At 39.7% G+C, this 18,442-nt stretch overlaps 1 protein-coding gene across 7 annotated transcripts in view; it reads right to left on the bottom strand.

The window, feature by feature from the left end:
* CAMSAP2 (calmodulin regulated spectrin associated protein family member 2) overlaps positions 1 to 18,442 on the bottom strand; it is a 171,284-nt gene that overhangs the window by 11,502 nt on the left and 141,340 nt on the right. For 6 of the 7 annotated variants that reach the window (XM_073356781.1, XM_073356783.1, XM_073356786.1 and 3 more), the window contains 4 exons: positions 7,333 to 7,415; positions 6,701 to 6,770; positions 3,570 to 5,787; positions 746 to 882 (listed from right to left, as the gene is read on the bottom strand). In XM_073356781.1, coding sequence (XP_073212882.1) covers positions 746 to 882; positions 3,570 to 5,787; positions 6,701 to 6,770; positions 7,333 to 7,415 — 2,508 coding nt within the window. The remainder of the gene's footprint in view (positions 1 to 745; positions 883 to 3,569; positions 5,788 to 6,700; positions 6,771 to 7,332; positions 7,416 to 18,442) is intronic. The other variant, XM_073356785.1, reaches the window with a different exon arrangement.

Here is an 18,442-nt window from a genome sequence, read left to right as displayed (position 1 = left end):
TAGAAAACTTTCCCTCGGAAAGACTAGCAGTTGTAACCACCATAATACTGGTAACAGGGGAAAAAATGGCTATTCCAGAATTTTCCAGTTCTCATATACAAGTAAGATAAACTGATCTATTCTCAGTTTTCAAACAGCTGAAAACTTAACACACTTGAATGTTGTACTGGAAAAATTAGAACCATACTTCAGATTGTGGAATTTTTGGATTTAATGTTTTTTTAAAAAGTTTTCCATTTATCTACTGAGAGCTTGTCTTTCTTTTCACCCTAGATTTTGGACGTGTTTTTAATTGTGTCAGGGAAATCAGAAGATATGGGTCCAGATCTTCAGCTGATATAAATTTGCCAGTTTACATCAAAAGAGAAGCTAAACTCCTCACCCCCATTGTAAATGTAAATAACGGGAATAAAAAGGTTATCTACTTTTATAGTATAGTTCAAACCCTACCCTCAAATACATATGAAAAATTATTCTTTCATTCAAGTGGAATTGTGAATTGATATGACAGAATATACTCTTAGTCTTTAACTCAGTTTGCCAGTACCAGAACTCCCTGAAATCAATTTAGGTAAAAGGTTTAAATAAAGTATTGGGCTCACAGTGGGAAAAGGATTTGTTGCGGAAAACAAAGAAGGATGACCTAATTGCATTATGATTACAATTTTTATAATTTTAGCCATAGCAAAGGCTCATGTATATTATTTTTGCTTATGTTGCAATTAGCATATGCAATTAGCTTTACCTTGTCTCTTCCTTCTTATGTTCTAGCTCTGCTTCCAGTTGCTGCTTTCGAAGTAGAGTCTCTCTTTCCCTTCTCAACCGTTTCTCCAGTAATGCTGCCCGTTTCACTGCCATATCATTTTCTGCCTTTTGATCATCCTAGCAGCAACAATATTTAGGAAGAAATAGATCAGGAGATTTTAAGATAATTTGATTCTGCATATGGTGTACTTCAGGTCACTAAAAGTCTACATTTTTTAGATTGTGTTGGTATAATCTATTAAATATCCTTATTGAAAATCTTCCAATATCTTTCCCCTACCCTATGGAAAACAAACCAAACCAAACCTCCAAAACCAACCCCCAAAACCTTACCAGTACACACTTGGAGATTATTTAGGTATGTCAAAGAAGAATTTATACTTCACTTATATCAACAATGGTGGTAACGACTAAAGTGGTAAAACCTATACAGATCTAACTATCAAACCATAGCAGGAGGAAACGTCCACTTGAGGAGTACCACATGGAGACACAAACAGCTGCCTCCAACTTAAGCCACTGGGACCTGTTTATGAGGGCACCCCCCAGCTAGATCAACAGCACATCGCTCTGCCCTTGAAGACAAAAAAGCTTCAAAGATCTCATTCCATTCCAAAACAAAGGGGAAAAGAGCAACCAGGGGTTGATGGGGGGAGAGGGGGCATTACAAAGTTTATCCCAACATTAATTCAAAAAACTTGTTACCACCATTTATATCACATATCCTTACAAGAAAGCCAGTTAAGAAATTTTATTAATGTTCCTACAATGCACTGTCAAGTGCTGCACAGCTAAAGTGACAGTCTTGGTTATTTTTATGATGTATTGGTGCCTTAGGAACTTCTTTCATCATATTTCAGATGTGCCAGATTTTCAGTTCATCAATGTGAAAGTGGCTGTCTACTCAAAATTCACTGAAAGCTGCTCTGGGGTTTTGCATGGAAGCAAAGATGGTCAACAGGCTTAGAATGCAGGTGAGGAAGACTAAGGCATAAAATAAAGCACCAATCCTGAAAACGTGCTTATCTTAAGTTTATGCACTGAGTAGTCACACTGAACTCAGGAGTCTGGATCCAAAGCCCTTTGAAGTCAATGGGAATATTTTCATTAATTCAGTGGGTGAATCAGGTCCTTAGTGCCTGTTTGCAGGATTGAGGCCCAACTGATTTATTTCTATCATAACAAAAATCTAAACATTTGCAAAAGAATACCACAAAAAGGAAATAAGAAATAACTCACTATTACTTTTTCTGACATTCTACAGGGGGTTTATATTTGTTAAATTAAAGTCCATCTCACATTATCCCCTGCAATTACAGAAGTTAGTTTTCTTTACTTTTTGTTTTAATTTAACAATTTGCTGTAATAGAGTTTCTGTTTCTCAGTTAAAACATCAAAGATGATACTGAAGTTAGACAATGCATACAGTTAAGATGTTACAGTTGTAGACCATAATCCTATTCAGATCCAACAGCATAAACCCTTGCACACTTGCAGAGTCCCATTAGCTTCAATGAGACTCTGAGTGGAGGTGTCCATATTAGTGGACCATAGTGCAGGACTGGTGTCTTACATTGCACTCTACACACTCACAGACTCTTAAAAAAAACAAACAAAAACAGAACAGGATTTGTAATGGGAAAGATCTTGATGCATGTGCACAAATTGCTGCTCGTCAGATGGATGCAAATAATTCTATTTTCTTTCCAAATGGCGGATTCAGAGCAGATTAAAACAGAAGATACAAAGGTCTGCCATTATTACTCTAAGTTAGCTTGTATAGTTGTACTATAGCAGTAACAAGGCACTATCATATGAAATTCAAGGGGTTCAGGAATGAACACAGTTAACTGTAGGCTGTGCACGTGGAGAGGATGACAGTTTTCCAGGAGGAGCATGTGACTATGCAATATATAAAGCAACCTCTGCTGGCCAGTTCAGTATATTTTGTTAGCACCATGGATTGGTTTCCAGAGGGAGATAGGGTATGCATATTGTGGATGCAGCAGTTTCAGTGATGAACGAAAAAGGGAATAAAATATGCTAAAACTGTGTTCCTGGGCCATGAGAAGGCAGTCTCAATTCGGTATCACTTTAAATATATGGTATTCAAACAGTGCAGTGCAAGATTTTGTGCACTCCAAGAAAAATTTTGAAGACTACATTCAAAACAGTAGTGGCTTTCAGCATCCAAACTGCCTTTTTAAAATGCACATTTTGATTAAAAGATTCTGCCTACACATGGGCATTTTAGTATACAATATATTAATTTTTTAACTACACATATAAAATGTGACACTTTTAAAATATGCAGAGTACTCTAAGGAGATGAAATTTCCGAAATCTTATAAAACTTTGTCAGGAAGTAAAGAACATGAAAGAAATTGGTTTGTGTGGGCACTAAAGCTTGTGTTAAAAGAAAAAAAATGTACCTATATTCAATATGCTTCTTCTTTACTCCCCCCTCCCCAAATCCCCAAACATCTTTTAAACTTTATGAATTGAAAGAGGTGGTGAAAACTGCTGGCAGATATTGACAATCCCTATGATCCCAAATCAATTAAGAGTCACAATGGCGGAGAGGTTTCAGAGTAGCAGCCATGTTAGTCTGTATTTGCAAAAAGAAAAGGAGGACTTGTGGCACCTTAGAGACTAACAAATTTATTTGAGACACACTTTTAATCACTATATGCAGTTGGCCTCAGTGGAAAGTGGTTATTGAAAAGTCATCTATGAAATAAAAGCCTCCCTTTGAAAAAGTAAAATGTTTCCAATAGACTCATGCATTGTTCTAGTTCACCTACCTTAAAAAAGAATCCACAACACACTTTTTGGTCATCCTCGAATTGTTCTCTATCACTCTCACCTTCATATTTCTCAACAGACACTTCAGCCTTTTCTGGTGGTTTCAAATCTGAGAGGGAAACTTCAATTAGGTTAGCTGTTTTAGGAATCAGTGTTGGCAAAACAGGTTGGCTTAGCTGATCTTCATTTGGGGTGAGGCGGACAGTTTCTGTGATGGGCTGAGATAATACTTCAGAAACCTTAGATTCAAAAGGCTTGATCTCCTTTTCCTTCACTTTTTGTTCACATTCTTCCAAAGTACCTTTTTGTTGTTGTTGTTCTTTTGCTACATCCTCTGTAGGTTTGACTTCTTTCAAAAGATTTCTTTTTAATTGAGGTTCAGATATACGTTCTCCATCATCTCCAAAACATACAAATGATCTAGTCTGAATGGGAACCTGACTTGGAGAAAATCTTCTCAAACGAGGAAGACTATCCACAGACCGTGGAGCAGTTAAGGTGCGATTAAAAGGTATTATTTTCAGTTCATTTGGCCTGGGAGTCCTTTGTATTTTAACAGGGAAAGAGGCATTCTTCCTATTAGAAGACTGTGGTGATTGATGAGTAGGGCGAGGAGGTTCCAAAGCAAATGCTGCAATGGGAGATGACAGTCCTGTTTGCCTCATTGAAGATTTAAGCTCTCGGATTTGTTTCTGAGGTGAAGGCTGAGGAGGTGAAATAACCCAGGCCTGCTGCTCCCTCATTTGCATCAACATCTCTTGCTGAAGGGATAGGCGTTGCATTTCCTGCTGTAGGAAATGTAGAGAAGCATTTAGCTTTTCAATAGATTTTGTATATTCTAAAATATCCCCTTCATTTAAGGTTTCTTCTGCGGGGCTTACTAAGTTCCATTGCTTTTCAGCATCCATAGGTGTATTAGGGGACTTTAACCACTTGGCCTGAGAATTTTCAGCACTTTCCTTTATTACCTCTGCAGTCTTATTAATTTCTTCAACTGGTTTTTGTATGTCTTTTTCTTTCAATCTGTTACTATCAGTGAATACTTTTTCATCTTCAGCTCCAGCTGCTTCTTCTCGAAGAGGTGATATTCCATCACCTTTCTTTTTCACTACATTAAGAAATGCTGTCCTTCCCATTTTCTGTCTCTGCTTAGTAAAAGCAGCTTCCACTTTCTTCTTCTGTGCTTCAATGGCTCGCCTCTTTTCCTCCAGCTTCATCCTAAGATGAACCATTTCTGAAGCAAGCAACTGTGTAGTGTCTCTTCCTTGAGGGAGAGGTGTTTCCTCAGGTATATGAGTCCAAGCAACAACATGAGGAATATTCAACTCAGAGCCTTCTGGGGTAGTTTTCTGAGAACTGCTTCCACTACTTCTGCTATCTGTGTGATTCAGTTTCCTGAATTTCTGCTCTGCAAAGCTGGTCATTTTGACTCCCGAGCTTGAAGAAGCACTGCTGCCAGCTTGCGATTTGGTACTTATTGAGCTTGGACAGGGACTTAATAGCTCTCTGTGGTTGCTAGCTCGTATATCATAATCCTGAAGACATTTAGGTGGGTCTTCCATGTCAGAGTCCATGCTTACAGTATAATCTCTCAAAGAAGAATCCTCATCCATAGTTTCTGGAATATCTTCTGAAGGAACATGTATTCCAGTGTCCACTTCAGTATTGTCAGTCACAGGACTTAGGGCAATTTTTGTGTCTGTAATGACATCAGGATTAGGTTGATTTAGTTTAATATTTGAATTCAAGATGCTAATTTCCTGATTATGAAGAAAGAACCCATTTGTAATTTGGTCTGGCTGGATAACACTTGGAGATTTTTCAGTATCATGAATTATTTGCAAAGCCTCTTCAATGCTTGGAGTCTCAATCTGATTGCCAAAATCATCCATAACTACCCTGTTTTGCAAAGCTCCATTTGGAAGCTTGTATTGGCAGTTTTCATTGGCATTCCTTTCATTTGTGTTAAGAGATGCACTGGCCTTTGGGTCGATATGAGATACTATGTCCTTTTCTTCTTCAATATCTTGAGTTTCCTCTTCTCCATTTACTGGCTTGAAGGACAGGTTTTTCCTAATGTGTTTGGGCATGCGGTTGATATTTAGCATAAGGCCCTCATTACTAACAGATCTAGTAATTCCTCTGTTTGGAGTAGATATCTGAATACTGTTTTCATTATCAAAAGAAATGTCAAATGAAACTCCATGCATCGAAGATCTAAATGGGATTAAAATAAACAAAGCTGTTAAACAATTCATATTTAATACAATAAACAAACTTACATTACTGTGAAAAAACAATCTAAAATTGTAGTACACTATGTGTACTAATGAGATATGATTAGCTTCATTTGCTAGCATTACGAAAATACAAAATTAAATAGAATATAACATCTTATTCAGTCTCATGCTTTTATTGTTTGTTCTAATTACTTGTATTAAATTATAACCACACATATGCTTGTATTTTCATATGAAAAATATGCTTATTCATTTTGGGTAACTTCAGAGAGAAAAAAAAATATTCCTGCCAATCTGTAATACACTTAAGCAATTTTAGGAATATAGGAACTGGTCATACTGAATCACATTAGCGGTCCATCTAATCCAGCATCCTTCCTTTCTGACAGTAGCCAGTACCAGATACGTCAAAGGAAAGTAAAAGAAGCCAAACAGTGATGGTTTATACCTACAACATAGGAGTTTATAGCCCTTCTATTTTGTTCTAAAATCCTCTCTCATCAGCCTATTCTCATTATCCATAGAAAAGTACCTTTTTTTTTTTTAATCCTACTCCTGATCTTGATGACTTCTATTGGCACTTCAAGTATATTGCGTGCAGACAAATATATTTAACACCACCAGTCATAATATGAAATATTGGAGTACCCAATGTTAACCTTTCACCAGGTTGAAAAACTGATCAATTATTCCTATGTTTTCTTTTCTATGAGCTAGTTTCTACCCAATAATATTTCTTTACCTCTTACTCTGTGACGACTTGGTTTTACTTAAAAGCCTCCTGTTAAAGGCTTTTTGAAAGTCCAAATTATGTTAAATATAGTTCAATATTGTTTAGTGGCTGATCCACAGTTACTTCTTAAACCAGCTTCTATGTAATGATAACTTACCTTTTCTCTTTGGGCCAAGTCCCTACATATCCATCCACATAAGACATAGATGAGGACCTTCTAATGGCTCCTAATTGGAATTAAAATAGAATACAATGTAACTAAGTTACAATGTATGGAAATACTTGGAAAATCATTTAAAAATAAACAAGTTAGTACAGCAAATCAGTTGCTTTCATTGTTTCAAATATTTCAATGGTAAATTATCAAATTTTTGGAGGTTTTTTGGTTTTTATGTAAAATGATCTTTATTTTAATGTAAACAAAAGTATGGCAATCATATACATGAATTATATCATGTGCACACAGTACCCATCACTCAGTAAAGAGATAAAGGTAAATTTATTACTGAATACAACATTAATTATTTTATAAATAACTGTTGAAAGCCATATTCCACTTAGAGTGGAAACCAAACTTCATAAAATGTGTACAGCCAGTAATTCCTCACAAAAACCACTGTCTTGAGTGTGTGCTTATCACAAGAAGTTATAGGTCCAACCTTGTAAGCTATCCACGTGTGGATCTCCCACGGAAGTCAATGGGAGTTCTGCATCAAGATATCGTGCAAGAGTATCAACAAAACAAGATAGATAATATTTTATCCAAAAAACCCAGTACTATGCTGTTACCTGGAGCAGCTGAGTAAGGCTGATGGTGAGTATGCCTAACAGGCAGAAGTTGATGGGATGGTGTAAAGGTTGGACCCTCCACACTGTAAAGCAAAACAAAGTAATAGATAGAGGCCACATTAGAAGAATGCAGCCAAACTTTGTATATTGGTACAGTACAAGAAGTAGTTTATTTCTGTGTGAGGGAACACAGCCAAATGTAATTTTGCTCTTGAAACATTATGAATTTATTAAATAAAAAAGTACAAGCATCTTAATTACCACCACTAAAGCAAAAAGAAACCTGCACAGAAATTAAAATAGAAAGCTTCTCTGTAGTTTTCAAAAAATGTCTACTGAAAATGTTTGTTTATTGGTAAAACATCTGTCTTTGCAGTTATTCCATGCTAATGTTCTTTTCATGAAAGTCACTTTAGGTTTGATCTTGGCAACACACACCACAGCACATAATGTAAAGAAACAAAGGCAGAGGTTTCCTGCTGTCCACAGCAGACAGTGGCCTGGTCTACACTGCAAACTTAGGCAAACATAAGCCATGTTAAGCTGATCTAATAATGTATGTATCTACACTACTGAGACCCTTCCGCCGACCTAAGTGGCCTGTAAAGTTGACTTCTGTATTCCACCTCTGCAAGAGGTGTAGCACTTGATTCCACATCCACAGGTTGACATGGGGATAGTGTAGACACTGCACTGTGGAATTTGAATGAATTGGCCTCCAGGTGTCCCACAGTGCTTCACTGTGACCACTCTGGAGAGCACTTTCAACATCATTGAACATCAGCCAGGTACACAGGAAAGAACCACTCCCCTGTTAAAGCCCCAGCAACTTTTGAATGTTCATTTCCCATTTGATCAGCATGGAGAGCTTGCCAGCACAGCTGATCATGGAGACTCAAGGCAGCAAATGCGCTCCAGTATGGAGTACACAGGAGGTGGTGGATCTTATTGCTGTGTGGGGAGAAAAGTCTGTGCAGGCAGAGCTCCGATCCAGCAGAAGAAATGCTGATATCTATGCCAAGATTGTGCAGGGCATAGGGGAGAAGGGCTATACTAGGGACACGCAGCAGTGCCGCATGAAAATAAAGGAGCTTTGGGAAGCGTACCAGAAGACAAGGGAGGCCCCACACACATGCTGCTTTTATGAGGAGCTGCACATAATCCTCAGTGGTGACCCGCCACTACCCCAGAACGCTCTGTGGATACTTCCTGGGAGCCCCGGGTGGCATGTCTGTGGAGCAACAATGAGGAGGACATTGTTGAGGAGGAGGAGAAGCAAAAGAATGTTAAGCAGGCAACTGGACAGCCAAGAACTGTTTTTAACTCTGGAGCCCATCCCCTCACAGGACCAGTTGGCGGCGGAGCGGGATGCCGGGGAAGGCACCTCTGGTGAATACACATTCCCAATCAAACTGTAGGAGTTACATACTACTATTTTTTATGTTTAATCTGAACAAAAAAGCATACTTCAAAAAACATTTTTCATTGTGTTGTGTCAGTTCAATAGAGCTGACATGTAATCTAATTTATTTATATAATGTCCAGGGGCGGCTCTACCAATGTGATATATGCCATCATGTGCCAGCAATGCCCCTCTGCCATTTACATTGGTCAAACTGGACAGTCTCTACGTAAAAGAATAAATGGACACAAATCAGATGTCAAGAATTATAACATTCATAAACCAGTCGGAGAACACTTCAATCTCTCTGGTCACGCAATCACAGACATGAAGGTCGCTATCTTAAAACAAAAAAACTTCAAATCCAGACTCCAGCGAGAAACTGCTGAATTGGAATTCATTTGCAAATTGGATACTATTAATTTAGGCTTAAATAGAGACTGGGAGTGGCTAAGTCATTATGCAAGGTAGCCTATTTCCCCTTGTTTTTTCCTACCCCCCCCCCCCAGACGTTCTGGTTAAACTTGGATTTAAACTTGGAGAGTGGTCAGTTTGGATGAGCTATTGCCAGCAGGAGAGTGAGTTTGTGTATGTGTGTGTGTCCCCGGGAAAAAAAGGGGGGGCGGTGAGAAAGCCTGGATTTGTGCTGGACATGGCCCACCTTGATTACCATGCACATTGTAGGGAGAGTGGTCACTTTGGATGAGCTATTACCAGCAGGAGAGTGAGTTTGTGTGTGTGGTTTTTGGAGGAGGGTGAGGGGGTGAGAGAACCTGGATTTGTGCAGGAAATGGCCCACTTTGATTATCATGCACATTGTGAAGAGAGTTGTCACTTTGGATGGGCTATTACCAGCAGGAGAGTGAGTCTGTGTGTGGGGGGGTAGAGGGTTAGAAAACCTGGATTTGTGCTGGAAATGGCCCAATTTGATGATCACTTTAGATAAGCTATTACCAGCAGGACAGTGGGGTGGGAGGAGGTATTGTTTCATGATCTCTGTGTGTATATAATGTCTGCTGCAGTTTCCACGGTATGCATCCGATGAAGTGAGCTGTAGCTCACGAAAGCTCATGCTCAAATAAATTGGCTAGTCTCTAAGGTGCCACAAGTACTCCTTTTCTTTTTGCGAATACAGACTAACATGGCTGTTACTCTGAAATCTACCAATTTTGCCGCCCCAAGCAGTCACTGCTGAATTGCCGCCCCCGCAATAGCGGCGGAGTTGCCGCCAAATTGCCGCCCGGCCCAGAACAGCAACAGAGCTGCAGCCCAGAAGCCACGGCAGTGGGAAGAGCGGTGGAGCTGCCGCCGAATTGCCGCTGCGGGACACGGATTGCCGCCCCATTTTAAATGCCGCCCCAAGTACCTGCTTGCAAAGCCGGTGCCTGGAGCCGGCCCTGATAATGTCTTATTTCCTAGGCACTATAGTGATAGGCTCTTTACAAATACCTCTGTAGATTTTTGCAACTTGCTTTTTAATGTAATGCAATACAACAAAGGTTACAACTACTTTTTCATTATTTAATTAAAAAACACATGACTAGCAATCAGACAAAGAGAACCCTGAACCGCAGGCACAATCTGCCGCTCTCATGTGATTTTTGCCTAATGTGTAGTGTATACCGGCATCTAAAGAACCTTCATGAGAAGGACATTACTGTGAGCTAATGGAAAATACGGATGAATGAATAAAGCATTTTCCATGGGTACATACAAAAATTGAATAAAAATTCCTGTTTGATTATTTCTGCAGATTTCTCTAAGCAGTGGATAACTGGCATAGAGGTTTATACCCTTATTTTAGATTTCAGTTAAAAAATGCCTATTCCATATGCCAATGTCTATATATTATTTTAAAAGAAAATGTCATTGGGAAAAGATCTGTAAAATATTCTGTCCATCAGAAAGAAAATCCACCTGCTTAAATCCCAATCACATCATCCACTCAGGAAAAGCCTGACAGTGGCATGAGCTATTAATTTTCTAGCATTATAAACCCAACTCCTTGGGTAGATGCCATCTATTTATTTGCCATGAAGTGCTGTGCACTATTACCAGACTGTACAAAGAACTGCATTTGATGATAAAAACAAGAGACCCTACAATTAGATAATCAGTTAGTGGGCTCATAATATTCCAACACAAAAACTATACTTAATCCTTATAGAGACAATAAAACTATTATTGCAATGATGAACCAGTACAATATGCTACCCCATATACAATATTGATGATGGTTTGTACTACAGTTCTGAACAGGTCTCAAGAAACAGATCCTACTACAAGTTCAGCATATGTGTCAAAGCATATAATTGGGGCAGCTTACAGACAATACTTAACTCTGAAGTCCTAATGATTGTAATAAAAGTAGAACCCTTTAAGATCTGAGATCTCTAGGGGCCTTCTACAAATGGAATTCAAATGTCTGTCTTAGAGCTTCCTATCTATCCTCTTCACTCTGGAAGCCAAAATCATCTACACAGACAGAGTCTCTTTTTATTCAATGTGGGGAATTCTGTTTGGTGTAACAAAGGTGCTTATGTCATTGAAGGACTCTGTCAGACCGGAGATAAATCCCTTATGAAGGGCTTCAACTCTGTTTTTTTATAACTGCAAGCTATATACTTCCTTCTCTTGTACTACTGATTCAGTTTTAAGCTAACATTTTCTTTAAAATATAAGGTAAATACAGTTGCCTCCATAAAAGCTCAATACTTTAAGTATAAGTGAAGCCATTTGCTGTCTTTTATGAAACTTATAAAGGACATCCCTGACCAGGGCTCCAATTCTTATCTCACTTATAATGGATATACACTGGTGTAGCCCCATTGTCTTTAGGGGAATAGCTCCTGACTTACATCAGTGTGAAAGGAGAATCAGGCCCTACCTAATGGTAGTAAGAAATATCATTCCCTGCTTGACAGGTGTAGTGTTTAGATGCTGCTTGTAATTATTAGAACTGGGAGCACTGGCTATAAGGAGTCTGAAAGGACAGGAAACAGGAAGGAGGGGGGAGGAGTTGAGGAGGCCGAGTGAGAGCTACCGAGGGTCCAGCAGCAGCTTGGTAAAGAGGTTACCACTTTAAAAATAAAGTCCTGTTGAAGTTTGTTAGTACCTTGCCTGGTTGCTACAACATTTTGGTGATGAGGGTGGATCTTCTGCCTCTGAATCCACCTGTACCCTTTCTGCAAAGCCCAGGTGAGCCTCCAATTGTTTTTACTGCCTGGATCCATATGTCTGAGACTTATCTGCTTGCAATCACTGCTACAGAGATTTCTGAAGTAAGAAAGCATGCTCTGCTAATCCACTGTTTGGAGCAGAAGGGCAGCGTATATTTTACACTTTTCCCCTTGCAGATGATAAATATGAGACTGCACTCACTGCGTTAAAGAACATTTTTGTGCCAAAAATGAATGTAGTAGCTAATCGCTACAGATTTCGCCAGCGTGAGCAGAAAACAGGGGAGACAATAATGCAGTATACCGCTTCCCTGAGGAGTCTGATTGTAACTTGTGACTTTGGGAATATGGCAGATGAGATGATTAGAGACCAGCTCATTGAGAAAACAACCATGCTTCGTGTCAGAGAACGCTTACTTCTAGAACCACAGCTTACACTAGAAAAAGCAATAACCATTGCTATTCAGATTGAGTCAGCTACAGCTGAAGCCAAAATAATGAGCATGGATACAGGAGGCATAGTCCAGGCTGTGACTCCTTTGCAGAAAAGTTCACCATCACTGCAGACAAATCATAGAATTATAGAATATCAGGGTTGGAAGGGACCTCAGAAGGTCATCAAGTCCAACCCCCTGCTCAAAAGCAGGACCAATCCCCAATTAAATCATCCCAGCCAGGGCTTTGTCAAGCCTGACCTTAAAAACTTCTAAGGAAGGAGATTCTACCACCTCCCTAGGTAACGCATTCCAGTGTTTCACCACCCTCCTAGTGAAAAAGTTTTTCCTAATATCCAACCTAAACCTCCCCCACTGCAACTTGAGACTATTACTCCTTGTCCTGTCCTCTTCTACCACTGAGAATAGTCTAGAACCATCCTCTCTGGAACCACCTCTCAGGTAGTTGAAAGCAGCTATCAAATCCCCCCTCATTCTTCTCTTCTGCAGACTAAACAATCCCAGTTCCCTCAGCCTCTCCTCATAAGTCATGTGTTCCAGACCCCTAATCATTTTTGTTGCCCTTCGCTGGACTCTTTCCAATTTATCCACATCCTTCTTGTAGTGTGGGGCCCAAAACTGGACACAGTACTCCAGATGAGGCCTCACCAATGTCGAATAGAGGGGGACGATCACGTCCCTCGATCTGCTTGCTATGCCCCTACTTATACATCCCAAAATGCCATTGGCCTTCTTGGCAACAAGGGCACACTGCTGACAAATGATTGATTACAAGAGGAAACCTAATGAAAAACTACTGAATCAGAAAATTAAAAATACAGTAAAAGCATGCTTTTGCTGTGGATCCCCACAACAGCTTGTAAGCTACACAGGATGAATGGCAAAAGTAGCTCAGTGCAATTATTGCAAAAAGATTGGGCATTTTGCTAAAGTATATTGCAGCAGCCAGTTCAATCAACAAGTGCATGCAGTTACAATACCAGACGTTACTGTGCTGAGCGTGGACAAAATCACTACTGTACATATTCCAGAACAAATAAAGTGCACAATAAATGATTCCGCCATACCCTCTGGCAAATCACACTCTATTCAGCTAATGTTGGACACTGGCTCAGCATTATCTATACTACCTGATTCCATCTATTTGCATTACTTTAAAGATGTGCCTCTTACTGAACCCAAACTTCTCTTGGTGTGCTATTTGAAAAACCATAGTCAAGTACATGGCTGCCTGCCAACGATGGTTACTTTTGGTGATTGCTGTGTAACTGCAGAGTTCTACATTGTCCACAAAGGCACTCCTATCCTTGGCAGAGATTTATTGGCTGCTTTAAATCTCAGGGGAGTTAATGGATGAATTGATCTTCCACAGCAAAGCACTCTTGTGGTACACACACCAGTTTCAGCTGGGACCCAGCACCAGGTTGAGGAGAAACTTGGCTGTGCTTATGGGCTTCTGCATAAAGTTAAAATGCAGAATAATGTGATGCCTGTATGACAGAAGTTACGATGCTTACCATTTTCAGTCAGGGAAGTTGCTTCAGAGGAACTTAGAAAACTTGTTCAAAAGGACATTATTGAAGAGACTGACTCCTCGGAATAGGTTTCACCTATAGTAGTGACGCAGAAGAAGGGTGGAGGCATTCGCCTTTGTGTGGACTTAAGGGAGCCAAATAAAGCTATTGTGATTGACAGCCATCCTCTTCCTCACATAGAAGTATTTGCAGACCTCTATGGAGAAAAGATGCTTTCTACTCTTGATTTGCAGACTGCATACTACCAGGTTATGTTGCATGAAGATAGCAGAGACCTCACAGCATTTATTACACATGAGGGACTATTTCATTTTAAACGTGTTCCATACCGTCTCACATCTGCCCCAAGTGCCTTCCAAAAAATGATGTAATTGATTCTGAAGAATCAACATGGAGTTCAGTGCTATCTGGATGATAGTATTGTGTTTGGAAATAATTCTGAGGAGCATGACAATAACCTGCAGTCTGTACTAAACTGCATCAACAAAGCAGGACTCAAGCTCAATAGATCCAAATGCAAATTTAGACAAATTGAATTTTCCTTTCTGGGGCATACAATTTCACAGGCTGGACTAAAACCTGATCCAGATCATATCCTGGCAATTTCAAATGCTCCTCCTCCAACAGATTTGCAAACCTTACGTTCTTTCTTGGGTCTTACCTCCTGGTATGCAAAATTCATTCCCAATTATGCTTCTGTCATTGAACCGTTACGAGAATTACTATGGAGAAGTTCACCCTTAATGTGGACAATGGATGCACAAGCTAGTTTCGAAACGGTGAAAGACTTGATTGTACATAGTCCAGTACTTGCACTATTGAGTCCTGCATTGCCCACAATTGTAACTACTGATGCTTCTGATTATGGACTTGGGGCTTTCCTCACACAACTTCATGAGGGCAACACAGAGAGGACTGTTGCATTTGCTTCAAGGACACTAAGTAATGCTGAGAGAAAATATTCTACAGTTGAAAAAGAAGCACTTGCTTGTGTCTGGGCGACTGAAAAATGGAGAACTTACCTGTGGGGCTGCATGTTCAAGTTGCGCACAGACCACAGTCCTTTGATGACGTTGCTCACCATGAAAGGACTGGGAAGAGCACGATATCATATTGCTAGATGGTCTGCAAGACTACTCTCTGTCAATTATGAACTGGAATATAAGCCAGGAAACCAAAATGTGGTAGCTGATTGCCTTTCTCGCCTTCCTTTGCCGTCACCAGATGGTCCACCGGAGGATGAGGATGCAGTAGTTGTGCTTATTATAAGCACTCTTACTACAGTTACAAAAGAATAATTTCAAGCTGCTTGTTCAGTGCGTCCAAATCAACAAAAACTACGGGAATTTCTGACAAAGAGACGGCCCAGTAACCCTAAAAACCTTGACCCAGTTTTGCTGCCTTATTTTAGAGTTCGGGATGAACTTTCTTTGCTTGATGGCTGTGTGCTATGAGGTACACACTGGCTACTTGTGCCAGAAGATTTACAGTCAAAACTCATACACCTGGCACATGATACTCATCAAGGAATTGTCAGAACCAAACAACGACTACGGGATCTGTATTGGTGGCCAGGGATGGACTCTGAAACTGAAGCACTCATAAAGTCCTGTGTCACTTGCCAAATGCATGATAAAACAGCAGTGACATGTACCCCTCCATTACAGCCTGTTCCTCTTCCTGAATCTTCATGGGAAAAAGTGGTGATTGACATTGTAGGACCCTTTGATACTGCTCCAAGTGACTGCCGTTATGCCATCACTTTAATAGACTATTTCAGTAAATGGCCTGAGGTAGTGTTTACATCGCAAATCTCTTCTGCTACAGTAATTAAGTTCCTCTCTTCAGTTTTTAGCAGGGAAGGTAACCCCAAAGAACTGGTTTCAGATAATGGTAGACAATTTACTTCCCTGGATTTTGAAACTTTTCTAGCAGAGAGAAACATTTTACACAGAAGATCATCCCTATATTACCCTCAAGCCAATGGGGAAATCGAATGGTTTAACAGAAGTTTGAAAGAGAGTCTGCAAATGGCTGAACTGGAAGGGCAATTGTGGATACCCTTCACTACTGATTTCTTGCAAGCATACCAGGTTACACGACATGCCACAATGCAAAGATCACCCGCAGAGTTACTGCATGGGAAACAGATGAATACTAAACTGAACATTGCTGGATTGTTAAAGGCACGACCTGATGCCCCAACCGAGGATGATGTGAAAAAAACAGTTGAACAGAACCAAGCAAAGTATAAGGCTTTCACAGACAAGCGGCGGGGTGCTAAGGAACCAAAGTTTGAGTGTGGTTCCTTTGTTAGAATACGAAAACCTGGAATTTTATGCAAAGGGGACCATAAATTCATAGCTCCTCTTAAAATGATAGAGAAGAAGGGACCTTACACCTATGGACTTTCTGATGGGCAGGTATGGAATGCTTCTTATCTTGCATCTGCCTATGCACCAAGAGGAGATTATGCCAACACCCAGCCTGCATTAGATGACTTCACTGTAGTATCAACACACCAAGACAGCTGTAGTGGAACCTGGGCTTGAGAGATGGCCTGTCAGACCCAGATGACCACCTGTCTGGACTAGAGACTATGTTATGTAGTATCTACAGTGTTTTCAGTATAATATTTCTTCCAACAGTATAGTGTCTTATTTCATATTGGTTCGTGTGGTTAGAACAACAATGTTTATTTTAATTGGGAGAGTTTCTTAAGAGAGGAGGGAATGTGGTATTTAGATGCTGCTTGTAATTGTTAGAACTGGGAGCACTGGCTGTTGGGTGTCTGAAAGGACAGGAAACAGAAAAGAGGGGAGAGGAGTAGAGGAGGCTGAGTGAGAGCTACCGAGGGTCCAGCAGCAGCTTGGTAAAGAGGTTTCCACTTTAAAAATAAAGTCCTGTTGAAGTTTGTTGGTACCTTGCCTGGTTGCTACAACAACAGGTTTCTCTATTCTATCACTCAGAAGAGACTGAGCATGATTAACCAGGTTAGCTAAATAAAAATAATATGACAAATAGCCAATTACAATGCTAATTTTATCTTCCTTCTGTGCCCCGAAGTCATAATCAATAAACCTATTGCCCATATTGAAATGTGACAGTCATACAACACATGTTCCACTTCTGGTCAACTGAAGGCCTTCTCTGGCTCCATCAAACAAAAGATTAAGCAGAGATAAGGTAAACTTCTCCACAATCTCTACTGTACTGTGAGCAAGAGAACAAAATGAAAAGAAGACATACACTGACTCCACAACTGTAACGCAACTTAACTGGGAGACTAAAGTCAAAATGAATTTAAAGTTTTTAATTAGGGCTGTCAAGCGATTAAAAAAATTAATCATGATTAATCACGCTGTTAAACAATAGAATACCATTTATTTTATATATTTTTGGATTTTACTACATTTTCAAATATATTAATTTCAATTACAACACAGAATACAAAGTGTACAGTGCTCACTTTATATATATTTTTGATTACAAATATTTGCACTGTAAAAAACAAAAAAATTTTATTTTTCAATTCACCTCGTACAAGTATTGTACTGCAATCTCTTTATCATGAAAGTTGAACTTACAAATGTAGAATTATGTACAAAAAGCCCAACTGCATTAAAAAATAAAACAATGTAAAATTTTAGAGCCTACAAGTCCACTCAGTCCTACTTTCTGGTCAACCAATCATTCAGACAAACAGGGTTGGTTACAATTTGCAGGAGATAATGCTGTCTGCTTCTTGTTTACGATATCACCTGAAAGTGAGAACAGGCATGCACATGGTTGGCATTGCAAGATATTTACATGTCAGATGTGCTAAAGATTCATATGTCCCTTCATGCTTCAACCACCATTACAGAGGACATGCTTCCATGCTGGTGATGGGTTCTGCTTGATAATGATGCAAAGCAGTGCAAACTGATAGATGTTCATTTTCATCATCTGAGTCAGATGCCACCAGCAGAAGGTTGATTTTCTTTTTTGGTGGTTTGAGTTGTGTAGTTTCCACATTAGAATGCTGCTCTTTTAAGACTTCTAAAAGCATGCTCCACACATCGTCCCTCTCAGATTTTGGAAGGCACTTCAGATTCTTAAACCTTGGGTCGAGTACTGTAGCTATTTTTAGAAATCTCACATCAGTACCTTCTTTGCGTTTTGTCAAATCTGCTGTGAAAATGTTCTTAAAACGAACACGTGCTGGGTCATCATCCAAGACTGCAATAACATGAAAATATGCAGAATGCGGGTAAAACAGAGCAGGAGACATACAATTCTCCCCTGAAGGAGTACAGTTACAAATTTAATTGATGCATTTTTTTTTTAATGAGCATCATCAACATGGAAGCATGTCCTCTGGAATGGTGGCCGAAGCTGGAAGGGGCATATGAATGTTTAGCATATCTGGCATGTAAATACCTTGCAACGCCGGCTACAAAAGTGCCATGCAAACACCTGTTCTCACTTTCAGGTGACGTTGTAAATAAGAAGCATTCTCCCGTCAATGTAAACAAACTTGTTTGTTTTAGCAATTGG

Source organism: Lepidochelys kempii, chromosome 8, assembly GCF_965140265.1.
Source record: "Lepidochelys kempii isolate rLepKem1 chromosome 8, rLepKem1.hap2, whole genome shotgun sequence".
Lineage (NCBI taxonomy): Eukaryota > Metazoa > Chordata > Testudines > Cheloniidae > Lepidochelys > Lepidochelys kempii.
Note: the sequence above shows the minus strand (reverse complement) of the source record. Positions and strands in the feature narration are given on the sequence as shown.